This window comes from Callorhinus ursinus, unplaced genomic scaffold (assembly GCF_003265705.2).
Source record: "Callorhinus ursinus isolate GAN/ISIS: 27379988/994484 unplaced genomic scaffold, GSC_fseal_2.0 scaffold14, whole genome shotgun sequence".
Classification (NCBI taxonomy): Eukaryota; Metazoa; Chordata; class Mammalia; order Carnivora; family Otariidae; genus Callorhinus; species Callorhinus ursinus.
Window position 1 is genome coordinate 35,962,268 of NW_027397076.1, and position 13,642 is coordinate 35,975,909.

The window sequence follows — 13,642 nt, forward strand, 5'->3', positions numbered from 1 at the left end:
GTCTCTTAATTAAGTGGGCCTTCTGAGAGAGTATTTTTTTCTTTAGATACATAAAACTTTTAAATAAATGGAACTCTCGAGTTAAATGTGTAAGAAATATCTTTTTCTTCTTAAAATGAAAGCCTTTAAATGTTCCATTCAAACAGCATATATATTTAAGAGATTAGCAGATACTCCTAAATTAGATGATATCACTAGTTGATTGTGGATATGCTCCAGTGACTGGCAAAAATACTTTGAGGAAGTTTGAGTTAAGATTTGTTTAAAAATTTCAAAAAAGAATTGAATTATAGCACACCTAAAACACAGATTATCTAAAAAGAAAGTAGTTCTTGAGTCCACGTCATTCAAAGATCTTTATAACCATAATATTCTAAGTATAACTTCATCCTATATTTTTAAAAAAATCCGTAAGCATAACATCAAAGTATTTTCAATTCTTTCTTCTACACCTCAAGAGCCACTGAACATTACCCAGAAAGCATATATTCATAAGCATATTGCTTGATTTACAAAATTCTTTCCCAAGAAAAAATTCAAAAGGTGGTAATGTGGATATTCAAACAGGACTAGGGAAAAAAATCTGACATCTTTCACTCATTATTTCTATAATCAATGAATCAACCTGGCTTGCCCAAATGTTAAATTATGAAACGACACCATGTAAAATGCACCTATTACATTTAAAAAGAAGTTAAACCCATATTTATTTGCTAGCACTGTTAAACATCACATAAAACACATTCAAGTGGCAAGTAATTATAATGCAAGCCCTTGCATGGCAATCCAAATTTATTGAACTACTGATGCTAAGTTATACAAAATTGCACCACTTTAATTAAGGCTTTTAGTTTACATTTGGCCACCTCAAAGTAGTTGTAACATTAGGTTGGTCAATTTAAATACTGTGGCTCCCTGTTGGATAGACACACAATCTTTACACCCAAACGGTTAATGCATACAAAGCAACAAGGCATTGTTAAATAAAACAGCAATAGTTACTGCAACTTAGGCCTTGTGACCAATTACACATGATTAAAATTACTTCCCACATTCACATCCACAGTACTCGTCCACCATTTAACATCTCAACCAAAACGTTACACATGTGAAACAATCACTAACAGGCAAAAATACTAAACCTGTATATTTGGTATTGCAAATACACTTATGCATGAGCAAGCAAGGGATTCACAGTGAGAATCTACAGCTGCAGAAGCCTGAAAATGATTTACAAAAATTGTTAAATCATTAAAAAATTGTTTGAAAATATACACTTCTTGTTGTAGACCCCCACTGTACACACAACTATAAACATTGTTCCCTATGTAAACAAAAAAAGGAAACATATAATAAAAGATTTGAAAAGTCTGGACATTTCCTTCCCAACAGATATTAAAGGCAATGTCTTTAATCTAAGACATTATACTGAAAGGACTATCGTATTTTAAAGACAAGATCACTGTCTCCACAGGTTTTTTTAAAAATTAAAAAAACTATATAGCTGTGTTAATCAAAGCGCTTATTTGTACAATACAATGATAATGACCTTGAATTTCTTAAAAAAAATTACAATAAGCTACAAGTATCAAAGAAGCGAAGTTATCTGGAGTAGTCTATATAGGAGCTCTTTGGACTTTCTTTTATTATGCTAAAATAGTGGTGCTTTTAGGATTTACATTATTGTACTCTCCAATACAAAGTATGGGGCATGTTAAAGTATACAGTACACCATTTTCATACATGTACAACATTGGTGGATGAAAAATGTCTCTTAGCAGTAATACTGGATTGTAGCCTCTGGTTTTACCAGCTGCATACTCTAGGACTATTATCTAAGTAAAAATCTCTCTTGTGATACTGGAAAGTGATTAGAATGTGCAAATTGATGTAGTAGCTTTCATCCGCCTCTTAAAGGGTACCACCACAGAAAGTCCACTTAAGATGTTGGTAGGTTAACAAAGTTGGAATGCTGGCACTGTTGAATTGGGCAACAGTTCTTCAGACCTGTCGAAAGGAAAAAATTAAATTGAAAACATGGGTTGAAAACAGCACACTACAGATCCAAAGGAACACATTAAAGCAACAGTGTTTTAAGTGTTAGAAATGAATATAACGCAGGCTCTTGTCATTACATTCATGACAATGTATGACAATGTACCACACAACTCATAGCAAAGTAAAGCATAGGTAGACATTTTCATCTTTTTTAGATTCACCTACTCTGCTGCCCTCCTGAAAGCCAGACAAATGAAAGTTTTAGACACAAAAAGGGAATGTACCTTAGTGGTGCAAATTTCTGTGTATTACCTTGCAAAGATTAAAAGGAGGAAAACAAAAAACAGAAAACACCACATTAAAATTTTAGGTCAGATCAACTTTATTAGAATTAGGATTAAAAAAGATATAGCAATATTAACAAAATGAATGTTTCCAATCCTAGAATTACATCATAAGTATAGAATGCACATCTAATTAGGGCTTCTAATATCAGGAAATCAAGACCTTTCATCTTTACTCTTCCAGGAAGAGTGGCTACAAAGCTGGTCAGAGTAGACAAAAAAGAATTTATTTCATGATGGCTCTTTACAGTTGACAGTTATAAACGTTCTAATTCCATATTTAAAAACAAATTCTATCAACTTGAAGATGGATGTCAGAAAATGCTGGTATTACACTAAAATCACATGTAATTAAACTTAAGAAAACTGTGAGTGATATAAAAAAAGGTAAAATCAGAACTCATTATCTGCCAAGTATTTATTTACTTTGGATGATCTTTTGCATACATTCCTGGGCTAAAAAAAGTTTTCTTTTTTACTGGTTTTTCTGGGGTTCAGACTTGTTGCAAGTTCCAGCAACACTGTTAATATAGATGTGGCTGCTGAGAAAATTTTCATAAATGCCTTGAATTTTAAGCCCTCAGAGTCTGAATGAGTTTGGTAAATTTTCTAAATCCTAGCAAACCAACCGTGGCAAATTGGATAGGACAGATTGGAGTGTATGAGTTCACACACATTAAGTGCTGCTAGGAATGGGCATGTGTTGAGGAATGAGAGCCCTACATGGAGAGGAGGGACAAACTCTCTAAGATACAGAATCAGAGTGCCACCGAGAGGGCCATTTAACTAACAAAGGAAGCAGCGGAGCCACAAACACTACAAGTTCCCAAGGTAAGGGTAGGTAAGAGTAAAATACAGTTTTAATGATAAAGGAGTAAGGAGCCATTCTCATTGGCAAAGGGCAGCAGCTAATAGTTGAGGGTTTACCAAGTACCAGGCACTGATCTAATTGACTTACAATATTAACTCATTTAGTATGATTGTTTTCAAAAAACTAGATAAAAATGTTGTATGTTCAGTTTTCCTCTGCTGTCTCATCTCTGAGTTGTTTCTGTGGTTTTCTCTGCCTGAGAACTCTTCGGATATTAGCTTAGATGTCTCCTACTTTGACAGATTTTCCCTGAATCCGCAGTTTACATCTGACTAATTTGGTGTCCCAGTTATACATGCTCCTATAGTACCCATAACAGCATAGTGACTAAGCATGGGCTTGGGAGCCAGTTCATCACTCAAAATTCTGAGCCATGCACTCAGATCACAGGATTCAAATTTTGGCCCACTATTTACTAACTGCAGGGCTTGATCTTTTTTGTGCTTTAGTTCTCTCATCTGTAATATGGGAATAATAATAGCTCTTGCCTCATAGGATTGTTGTGAGAATTCAATGAATTTACGGACAATACTAAGAGTGCTAGCATATGATAAATCTGTCAGGGTTCTTATTACCAGTACTGTGCTGGACTTAGTCTATCCCGCATTTATCATGTTTTGCAATTGTTTGTCTAACTCTTCCACCTGAATTAGTTTAAGGCAAGGAAAGAAGGTTGGTTTTGTTCACCATTGTACTGTCAGCACAAACCAGTGTCCCAATGGGGCTTAAGTATATATTGGATGAACTTACCCAGAATATTCACTTATGTGGAATAACCTACTTTTGATGATGATATATAAAGGAAATAATTATTTTAATTCCTAGGATATCATACTAACTCATGGATATCTTAAAAAGAAGTAACTTTTTTTTTTTAAGAACAACAAAACATTCTATACTTGTTTTCTTGAAAGAGTGCCCTTAATGAAGTTGAGGTTAAAAGTCAGAGGAAAAGAATATAAAAATAGAGAAAAAGATAAATTAACATACCTGGCTCAGAGCTACAATGCATCTAATATATTAAAGCAGCTGACATGTTGACTTTTTGCGGGTCTTCCCAGGCACTGGAGTTTTTCTGTTAATTTGCCGCACTAGGTCATAAAAGATCTGCAAACAAAGTTTTTTTTGTTTTGTTTTTAAATTTACAGGAAACCCCCCCCAAAAAATAAAATAAAAAAATAAAATGAAAACCTGAACTTTCCATCGATATATATGAACTCCAACAAATATTCTGTTCAGTTAAGGAATAAGTAAAACCAGGTAGTCCTGTAACTGCCAAATGCTTTTGTTTATTTTTTGGGAGGGCTAAAACTGTTCTCCTTAAAGTAAGTACTGAGTTAAGGAGCAGCAGAGATCTGATTGTAGATCACTAGAACATTTAACACCATTCAAAGAAAACAATCCTTTACTCTTCAAATTTTTCTATGTTATCTTTTACCCTACAACATGACTTAAGCCAAGGCAAGAACCGTGCAGGCCTTCTTGAACTTGTCTCCATCTTTTACAAAACATCCTGCATTTCACATATATATACCTGAATACTTAATCCTGTCTTTCCCACCCCTATTCTTTTCTGTCCAGTCTTCTTTTCTTTTTTTAAGACTTTATTTACTTATTTGAGAGACAGAAAGATCATGAGCAGGGGGGAGGGGTATAGAGGGAGAAGCAGACTCCCGGTTGATGCGGGACTTGACCCCAGGACCCTGGGATCATGACCTTAGCCGAAGGCAGACGCTTAACTGACTGAGCCACCCGGGCGCCCCAGTCTTCCTTTTTCTCATAGTAAATTCTAGCATTGTTGCTTATTAACATGCATATATTTAACATAAGATTTTTGCCTGTAAGATCAACAAAGCACCCGGAGTAAGCATTAACCTAAGGTTGTGTTAATACACACACATTATTTTTCATTAATTTTAAATGCTGAATTCTAAATCAAGAGTTTTTTAAAGTATATTTCACCGTACCTCATTAACATTTATTTTTGATTTTGCAGAAGATTCTAAGAATGCACAGTTGTTCCACTGTCTTGCTAGGTTTTGACCTTGTTCCTTTCCTACAACTCTTTCATCTTCCAAGTCACACTTATTACCAACCAGAATCATTGGAACCTAAAAATACAAAAAAAATTGTGAGGGTAAAAAAAAGTAAATAAGTATGCTATATAAATTCAAAGCCAAAGAATTCTTTTTTTTTTAAATTAACATAATGTATTATTTGTATCAGGGGTACAGGTCTGTGATTCATCAGTCTTACATAATACATAGCACTCACCACAACACACACTCTCCCCAATGTCCATCACCCAAGCCACCCCATGCCTCCCACCCTCCTCCACTCCAGCAACCCTCAGTTTTGTTTCCTGAGATGAAGAGTCTCTTATGGCAAAACCAAAGAATTCTAAAAGTCAACCCTAAGGATTACTTTTTATGCCAGAGAAAAATACTGAATAATATGTAATAAAATTTACAGTTAAATATGAAAGCCTTAACCCTGTTAAGAACCTTTCGTGTGAAATTTTTAGAAAACAAGATACGATCTACTTATAAAAGAGGGGGGAAAACCCTTAAAATTATGTCCCAATGGACTTATAACCAAATATAGTAAGCAAAACACAAAACCTTTTAAAAAATAAATTACAAAAGGATATTACTATGAAAAGCCATAATTTTTATTTCAAAATTTTAAAATGTTTTTCTAAGGGATGTGAATCAACTTCAAGTTTTCTGATTTACTGACATGCATTTATCAAATAATCATTCTCAATTTCATAACATAAAAAGGAGAAATCTGGAAAGCCCCTAAAGGAGAATTTTTAGTTTCCCATATAGTCTATATTAAAAGCCAGAAGTAAAATCATCTTAACTTATTAAAAATTTAGACCACCTCAATCATGTGATATCTATTTTAAGAGGACACTACAGAGATAAATAATACTTATTCTGCAAAATTCCTATTAATCATTGAGATGCTGGCTTTCTGGAGAAATTTTGGAAAAAATTCAAATTAGGAGTATCAAGAACTCTGGTTTTTAGGAACAGATACAGAATTTTATATTCATACATATTTAATGTAAGTGATAGAAGAAGAAAACTACTTATCAGAGACAGTAGAAAACAGATTTACTAATTGAGAAATGGTCACTGAGCTATAAATATGTAAGAATCCCCCAAAGTTCTCCTGTTTCAGAAGTCTAGGAAATGGCAACATTTCCCATAGATGCCTCTGAACCCTCACAATATTTGCTTATAATTAAATTATATACATAATAGAGTGGTTTTTAAAAGTGTGGTCCCTGGACCCGAGCAGCATCAACACCATCTGGAAACCTGTTAGAAATGTAAATTCTTGAGCCCTATTCTTGACCTACTGAATCAGAAACTCTGGGAGTGAGGCCTACCTGTTTTAACCAGATTTACAGGTAATGTTGATGCAAGATCAATTTTGAGAACCACCGCTATCTATATTACGATGAGGAATTAATTAATCCTTTTGAAGTTTCCTACAGGGATTAAACTCCGTTATGGTACACTGTAAGGGGCATGCAAATTAATGTTAGACTCAAATGTATTGGTTGGCTTCCTTTTAAAAGTATTACGATGTTTTCTGTCAGTTGTTTGAGATGTGTTCATATGTAGTTTTGATTCTTGTTAGAAAGGCTCTTAAATCTACCAGAAATATGGCCAGAACATCTATTAGTAACATCTGCCACCCACATTTTTCCTTTCTCCCCACCAAATGATTATTTAAAAATAGGAAGGCTATAAAGTTTATTTTACACAGGTTAAGGAGAGATGAAAGTTATTTCTCACTTTCGACGTTATATAGATTTGAAAATACACATGAGTGTTAAAGATGTATTTTTGCCTTTTAAGGAAAAAAGATTTTGAAACCTCCCTCCCCAAAACCCATGAACTTTAAATTGGATTTAAATTCAAATTATTAAATTGGTTATCACTACACTAAGAGTTTGAAATAAAATATATTTATTAGGAAGTCAGCTTACATCATCAGTGTCTTTAACTCGAAGAATCTGTTCTCTCAGGTCTTGTAAATCATTAAATGTGGACTGTGCTGTGATGGAATAAACTAATGCAAAGCCCTGTCCATTTTTCATGTATAAATCTCTCATTGCAGTAAATTGTTCCTACAGTAGAAAGAAAGGATCATTAAAAAACAATAAAGTTCTGCCGGTTAATTTGATAATTTTTAAAGTCTATAATTAGAGCTCAATGAAGAATACAGTAGTGTTATGTAACATTTCTTAAAATTACAGTCTGTGGCAAGATGCTATTTGAAAAACTGCTATTTCATGAAATAAGTTTTTATTTAACAATAACACAACCAAAGCAGATTTATGTGCAATAAATATACTTAAGTGGGAAAGAAATATCCTTTCTCCAAAAGCTATTTAAAAGCTTTTAAATATATAGGGTACCAAAACTGAATCCCCAAGTTACTCACAGCAAGTTCACAATACTCTAGCTCTAAGGGGCCCACCAGCATGCTTACCTACATCTTGCCATTTCCTCACAGTTTTCCTCCTTCACTAAACCGTGAGCCTTTACAAGTAAGAATACAGTCCATGACACATAACAGGTACTCAAATATATTAGATGAATGGATACCATATATCCAGAATAAATCTTCCCCTCACCTTCAGATACCAACAAATCTAGTTGGTCTATACTTTTTTTTTTTTTTTAAAGATTTTATTTATTTATTTGTCCGAGAGGGAGAGACAGAGCGAGAGCACAAGCAGGGGGAATGGCAGGCAGAGGGAGAAGCAGGCTTCCTTCCTGCTGAGCAGGGAGCCTGATTTGGGGCTTGATCCCAGGACCCTGGGATGATGACCTGAGCCGAAGGCAGACGCTTAACCAACTGAGCCACCCAGGCGTCCCTCATTCAAACAAATTTCTATTTACTTCTTCAATAAATGACCCACTGCAATTACAAAGCACACACACACACAAAATAGAACTCAAGAGAATAAGAAATACAGCTGTAAGATTTAATGCAAGTAGTAAGCTTTTAAATAAGCTTAACTAGTATTTGTCTATAGAGTACTAGCATTTACAAGGTCAATATTGCACAAATTGTGCATATACTTTGGTATTTGTTCTACATACCGTTCCTGCAGTATCCAAGATTTCAAGCATACACTGTTGTGCATCTACTTCAACTTGCTGGGGGAAAAATTAAAATACACCTTCATTTTTTAATGTGTAAAAGAATACCTTATTATATACAAAAACTAATATATTTAAGTAGGGAGAGATTATTCTAACTTTACAACTAGTTTCACATTAATACCGGAATAAAACAGGAGAAAAAATAGCTATATAACTGAGGTCCACTGACCCCCAAATTATATTAGGTACAAAAATCACGTGTTCTCAACATAAGGATATCTATAAGATCCAAGCTCAATGTGAATCACTCAGAACTTAATTCTGGGGAGGAAATGATTTCAAAATAGCTCAAAAATTTTTTAAAACCAGTACTAGTTCCAATAAGATCAGAAGTCATTCTGTCTATCTCAACACTGCCATACTTCATTTAGATATAGCTTCATTTCTCTAGATAACTACATCCCCTTCACCATACTGGAACAACGTTTCTGGTAGCAAAGACGCAGAAGACACGTAGCAAATAAGTTATATATCCCCGTGACCTCTTTCCACCCAACATTTCCTAGGAAAAGAAGTTGTTTAGAATTAGATGCAGAAAGAAAAGAGTAATACTGCCTCACAGCTGAGGAGCAAGAAGAGATTTCCAGTTTCTTTGGTAGACTGTGGACACAAAGGAAGAACAAAAACAGTATCTACGCAGCAATAGGAGTCAAACTGGCTGTTACATAAAAGTGGGGAGATAACTCTCCCCCTACTAAATTAAAAATGTCTGCATATTAAGTTTTATTGTCACATGTTGTGTTAGTGGGCATAGAAATAACTCTATTATGAGCAGTAACACTTTCTCAAAGAGTTATTACGTAGAAAGGTTAGGGAGACTTCTGTATTTTCATCTCTAGATTAAAAAGAAGGGAGCCTGAGAGTAGTCAGTCTTTGGTGGTGTTGGAGGTGGGGGGACAGAACTATCACTTGAAAGAGATGGCCTAATTCTGAAGTTTGTGTCAAATTACAATTTTAGGGTCAGGATAAATTTAAAATTCTCTGAAGGGGGGAGAGAGAGAATGAGAGAGAGAGAACACACAAGAGCAAGTGTTCTATGATTCTCATTAACTGGTAAGGACACAATGCCAGGAAATAATCAAGTGTGAATTTTTTATAAATAAATAAACTCTTGCTTCTTCTTCATCCGACTTTATGAACAACATTCAGCAATTACAGAGCTAAAACTAAGAACTTATATTTAAGGTCAAAAGCAAAAGCGTTCTAGAGTAACACATACCTTTCTATAAGAATCTTCTATCGTAGGATCATATTTTTCAACAAAAATTCCTTGAACAAACTGTACAGTCTGGGAAAAAAAGCACACTATTTATACTTAAAGGAAACAACAAATCCAAATCTGTATGCTTTGAACTACTGATTTCACATAGCTAGTTATACCACTGATGAAAACATAACCACTATTTTTAATGTATGCATTTTGTGAGAAAATTTAAACTTAGAAAGCTTTTTAAAAACATTAATAATCACTATGCTCCCTATTAGGTAATTCTAACTTTAGAGCTCACATATTTAAAAATTTTTAATTTATCTTATTTTTAGAGAGAGAAAGAGTGGGGGGAGAGGTTTTGGGAGAGGGAGAGAGAATCTAAAGCAGGCTTCATGCCTGGTGTGGATGATCTGAAGACCCTGATCCGAAATCAACAGTCCAATGCTTAACCTTAACCTACTGAGCCACCCAGGGGCCCTATATTTAAGCAAATTTTTAAAATGTCTTCTATTTCAGTCATAACAGCTTAAATCTGAATTTTAATTAGAAAGAGGTTAGTTGTTTTGTGTACACAAGTACATACCCTCAAGACACCTCCTCATCACTTTGGATATATATACAAACGAAAAAATTTGTACATTTCTCAGTTTAATCCAAACATCAAATTCTGTGCTAGGTGGCCATTCTAAATGACTGAGAGAGATGGTCAATCTGTTTTTTTTTTTTAAGATTTTATTTATTTATTTGACAGAGAGACACAGCGAGAGAGGGAACACAAGTAGGGGGAGTGGGAGAGGGAGAAGCAGGCTTCCTGCCGAGCAGGGAGCCCAATGTGGGGCTCGATCCCAGGACCTGGAATCATGACCTGAGCCGAAGGCAGACGTTCAACGACTGAGCCACCCAGGCGCCCCTGGTCAATCTGTTTTATAGTGGGGCTTTGTTAAACTGAACTACCCATCAAGTTATTTTCCCTAAGTTTCTCCCCTTCCCCAGCCACTACCATCAAGCTGTCTTTTTTCTCACTATATTATTATTTTAAAAATATTTTATTTTTAAGTAATCTCTACACCCTCCATGAGGCTTGAACTCACAACCCCAAGATCAAGAGATGCATGCTCTTCCCACTGAGCTAGCCGGGTGCCCAAATCGCTATACTATTCTTGATACAGAAAGCATGGCTGCTAAAATAATGTGAAAACTGGAGAGTCAAAGGTAGTATTTGAAAAAGGTTTTTTATAAGCTTTATTTAATATCTTCCAACATAAAATATATATTATAAGTCAAGTCACAATGAGAAAGACCAAAATTCATTCCTATCTGGCTCAGAAATACAGATGGACACACATTTATAAGCTCTCACTCTCTATGTTTAGGCCAAATTGTATTCTGGCATATCTCATGTTGGTCTGGAACCAATGTACGAGTGACAACATGATCTACACAGGTACAACTAAAAGCTGACTAAAATTACAAGAAAAATATTATATTGCTTCTAAAATCACTGAGATTTCACTTTAACATATAAATGAAAACAAATAATCAAAACCTAAAACTCAACAGAAAAAGAACATGTGCTGTAGTGAAGAGCTTAGGTACAGTGAGAATGACTTACCAGAGCAGATTTTCCAACGCCTCCTGAGCCAAGAACGACTAGCTTATACTCACGCATGGTGCAAATTTGTCCAAAGCTAGTACCTTATAAAGAAAAAAAAAAGAGAGAATTCTTAGGTAATATCTTTGTATTCATGTGCTTCTTATATAAATTAGATATTCAAGCAAGTAGTTTAAAAATGATTACTCTACCATACTAATATACGCATTCCATAAAGACTTACTAAACGATGCTATTGGTAGGGCTCTTTATACCACATCAGAGGTAGAACGAAAACAAAGAGTTACAGATATGACTTTCAGCCCTATCCCAAATTCAAACAGGATAAAATATTTGCTCTATAAAGTAAAAAAAAAAAGGGGGGGCCTGAAAAACAGCATGAAGTGGTATTTTACTAGTTATAAGATGGCAATAACAAGCATGTTTAGCTCCCTTTCCTGAGCCATCTGTAACCTTGAGTCACGAGTAGCTGAGTGCCTACTAAGTACAGGGATATATCCAATGAACAACAAAAAATTCCTGTCCTCACTGAGCAATATTCCAGTAAAGATGGCTAAAACAAAGGTCTGCAAACAAATCCAGCCAATCACCTGTTTTTGTACATAAAGTTTTATTGAAATACAGCCATGTCCATTCATTTGTGTATTCTCTGTGGCTGCTATCTTGTTGTGATGGCAGTTAAGTATATATATATAAATATACATATATTTACTATCTGGCATTTACAGAAAAAATTTGCTGACCCCTGGGTAAATGAGTTAGCAGAGGAAGCAGACCAAATATCTATTCCTGAAGTGGGGGGAGGTACAAAGAGCCTGAAAATGGTGAGGAATCAGAGACAGAACTGAAGAGTCCCAGATTGAAAAACTATGGTGTTCAGTAAGATGAAAGTGGAAATCAAAACAAAATCCAAAAGAAATAACCCATACTAAGGCTTATTATCATAAAATTTCAGTATACTAAAGATAAAGAAAACCCTAAAAGTTTCTAGGCTAGGGAAATAATTACAAAGCTCCTACATTCCTAGAAATAATTGGTCAGTGGCCATGGGACAAAAGCGGTCAGCAGAACAGGTTCTAAATCTTCTTAATCAAGAAATGACAGTTCTATAGTTATAGTAACTAAGTAACTACCAGAACTGGCTTAAATGCATTTAATCAATCAATAGCCATTTGCTTCAATGAATATGCTTCTGCAAACCAGCCATTATCAATAGCCCCTTACTTATGAAAGTTGGTCAATCAAGAATGGACTCCATTTGGCATTATTTGTGTTAAATCTCTTTATATATTTTTTCCTTCCAACCTACAGTCTTAGAAAATATATCCTTTGTTTTACCTCTCTATGCCAGTCCTTTATTTCTCTTTAGGACACCATGTCTATTACCATGGCTTCCTTTCAAAACTCTCCATTTCTGACTTTTGATGTGTAGACTACTTAACATATTTTCTCTTCTCCTGAACGGGAGAAAAATTGCCCAAAAAAACCAACCAACCAAATTAGCTGCTAACTTCCCCACTTACTAGCCTGTGTTTTATTTCTATTGAACCCATCATTTCCACAGACTTCTCCCCAGTTCTTGAATATTGTCTCCTTAATTTTTGTGATCTGCATGGTTCTTATCAGATTATAATTTTAGGAAAGAGGATATGAAATAAAAGTTGAATTAACTTTTAGCTTTAAGAATATTATTCCACACGGTGGGCGCCTGGGTGGCTCCGTTGGTTAAGCGACTGCCTTCGGCTCAGGTCATGATCCTGGAGTCCCGGGATCAAGTCCCACATCGGGCTCCCTGCTCGGCAGGGAGTCTGCTTCTCCCTCTGACCCTCCCCCCTCTCATGCTCTCTCTCTCTCATTCTCTTTCTCAAATAAATAAATAAATAAATAAAATCTTTAAAAAAAATAAAACAGTTCTTTAAAAAAAAAAAAAAGAATATTCCACGCAGTATGGTAGTATGAACACAAATTTGGAATAAAGAAATCACTCTTGGGGTGCCTGGTCAGCTGGTTAAGCACCTGACTTTTGATTTCGCCTCAGGTCAGGATCTCAGGGTTCCGTGCTGGGCATGGAGCCTGCTTAAGATTCTCTCTCTTCCTCTGTCTCCCCACCCTCCCCCTACCCCCCTCTCAAAAAAAAAAAAAAAAAGAAAAAAGGAAAGAAACCACTCTTGGTAAAAATTTAACTGAAGTCAGGTTTATTTCTTTTCTTTTTTTAAGATTTTATTTATTTTACGAGAGAGAGCGCGCACGACTGTGGGGAGGGGCAGAGGGAGAAGCAGACTCCCCGCTGAGCAGGGAGCCTGACGCAGGACTTGATCCCAGGACTCTGGGATCATGACCTGAGCCAAAGGAAGACACTTAGTCGTCTGAGCCACCAGGCGCCCCAGCTTTCTTTCTTTCTTTCTTTTTTTTTTT

The 13,642-nt window shown here is 35.3% G+C and overlaps 1 protein-coding gene across 1 annotated transcript in view; it reads right to left on the reverse strand.

The window, feature by feature from the left end:
• Positions 1-677: 677 nt before the first annotated feature.
• Positions 678-13,642, reverse strand: part of RAP1B (RAP1B, member of RAS oncogene family) — a 46,248-nt gene continuing 33,283 nt past the window's right edge. Inside the window, exons 2-8 of the mRNA XM_025882648.1 lie at positions 11,228-11,310; positions 9,625-9,693; positions 8,343-8,399; positions 7,220-7,360; positions 5,181-5,324; positions 4,204-4,320; positions 678-2,007 (exon numbers count right to left, since the gene is read on the reverse strand). Of these exons, the coding sequence (XP_025738433.1) occupies positions 4,234-4,320; positions 5,181-5,324; positions 7,220-7,360; positions 8,343-8,399; positions 9,625-9,693; positions 11,228-11,284 (555 nt within the window). The 5' untranslated portion in view covers positions 11,285-11,310 and the 3' untranslated portion in view covers positions 678-2,007; positions 4,204-4,233. The remainder of the gene's footprint in view (positions 2,008-4,203; positions 4,321-5,180; positions 5,325-7,219; positions 7,361-8,342; positions 8,400-9,624; positions 9,694-11,227; positions 11,311-13,642) is intronic.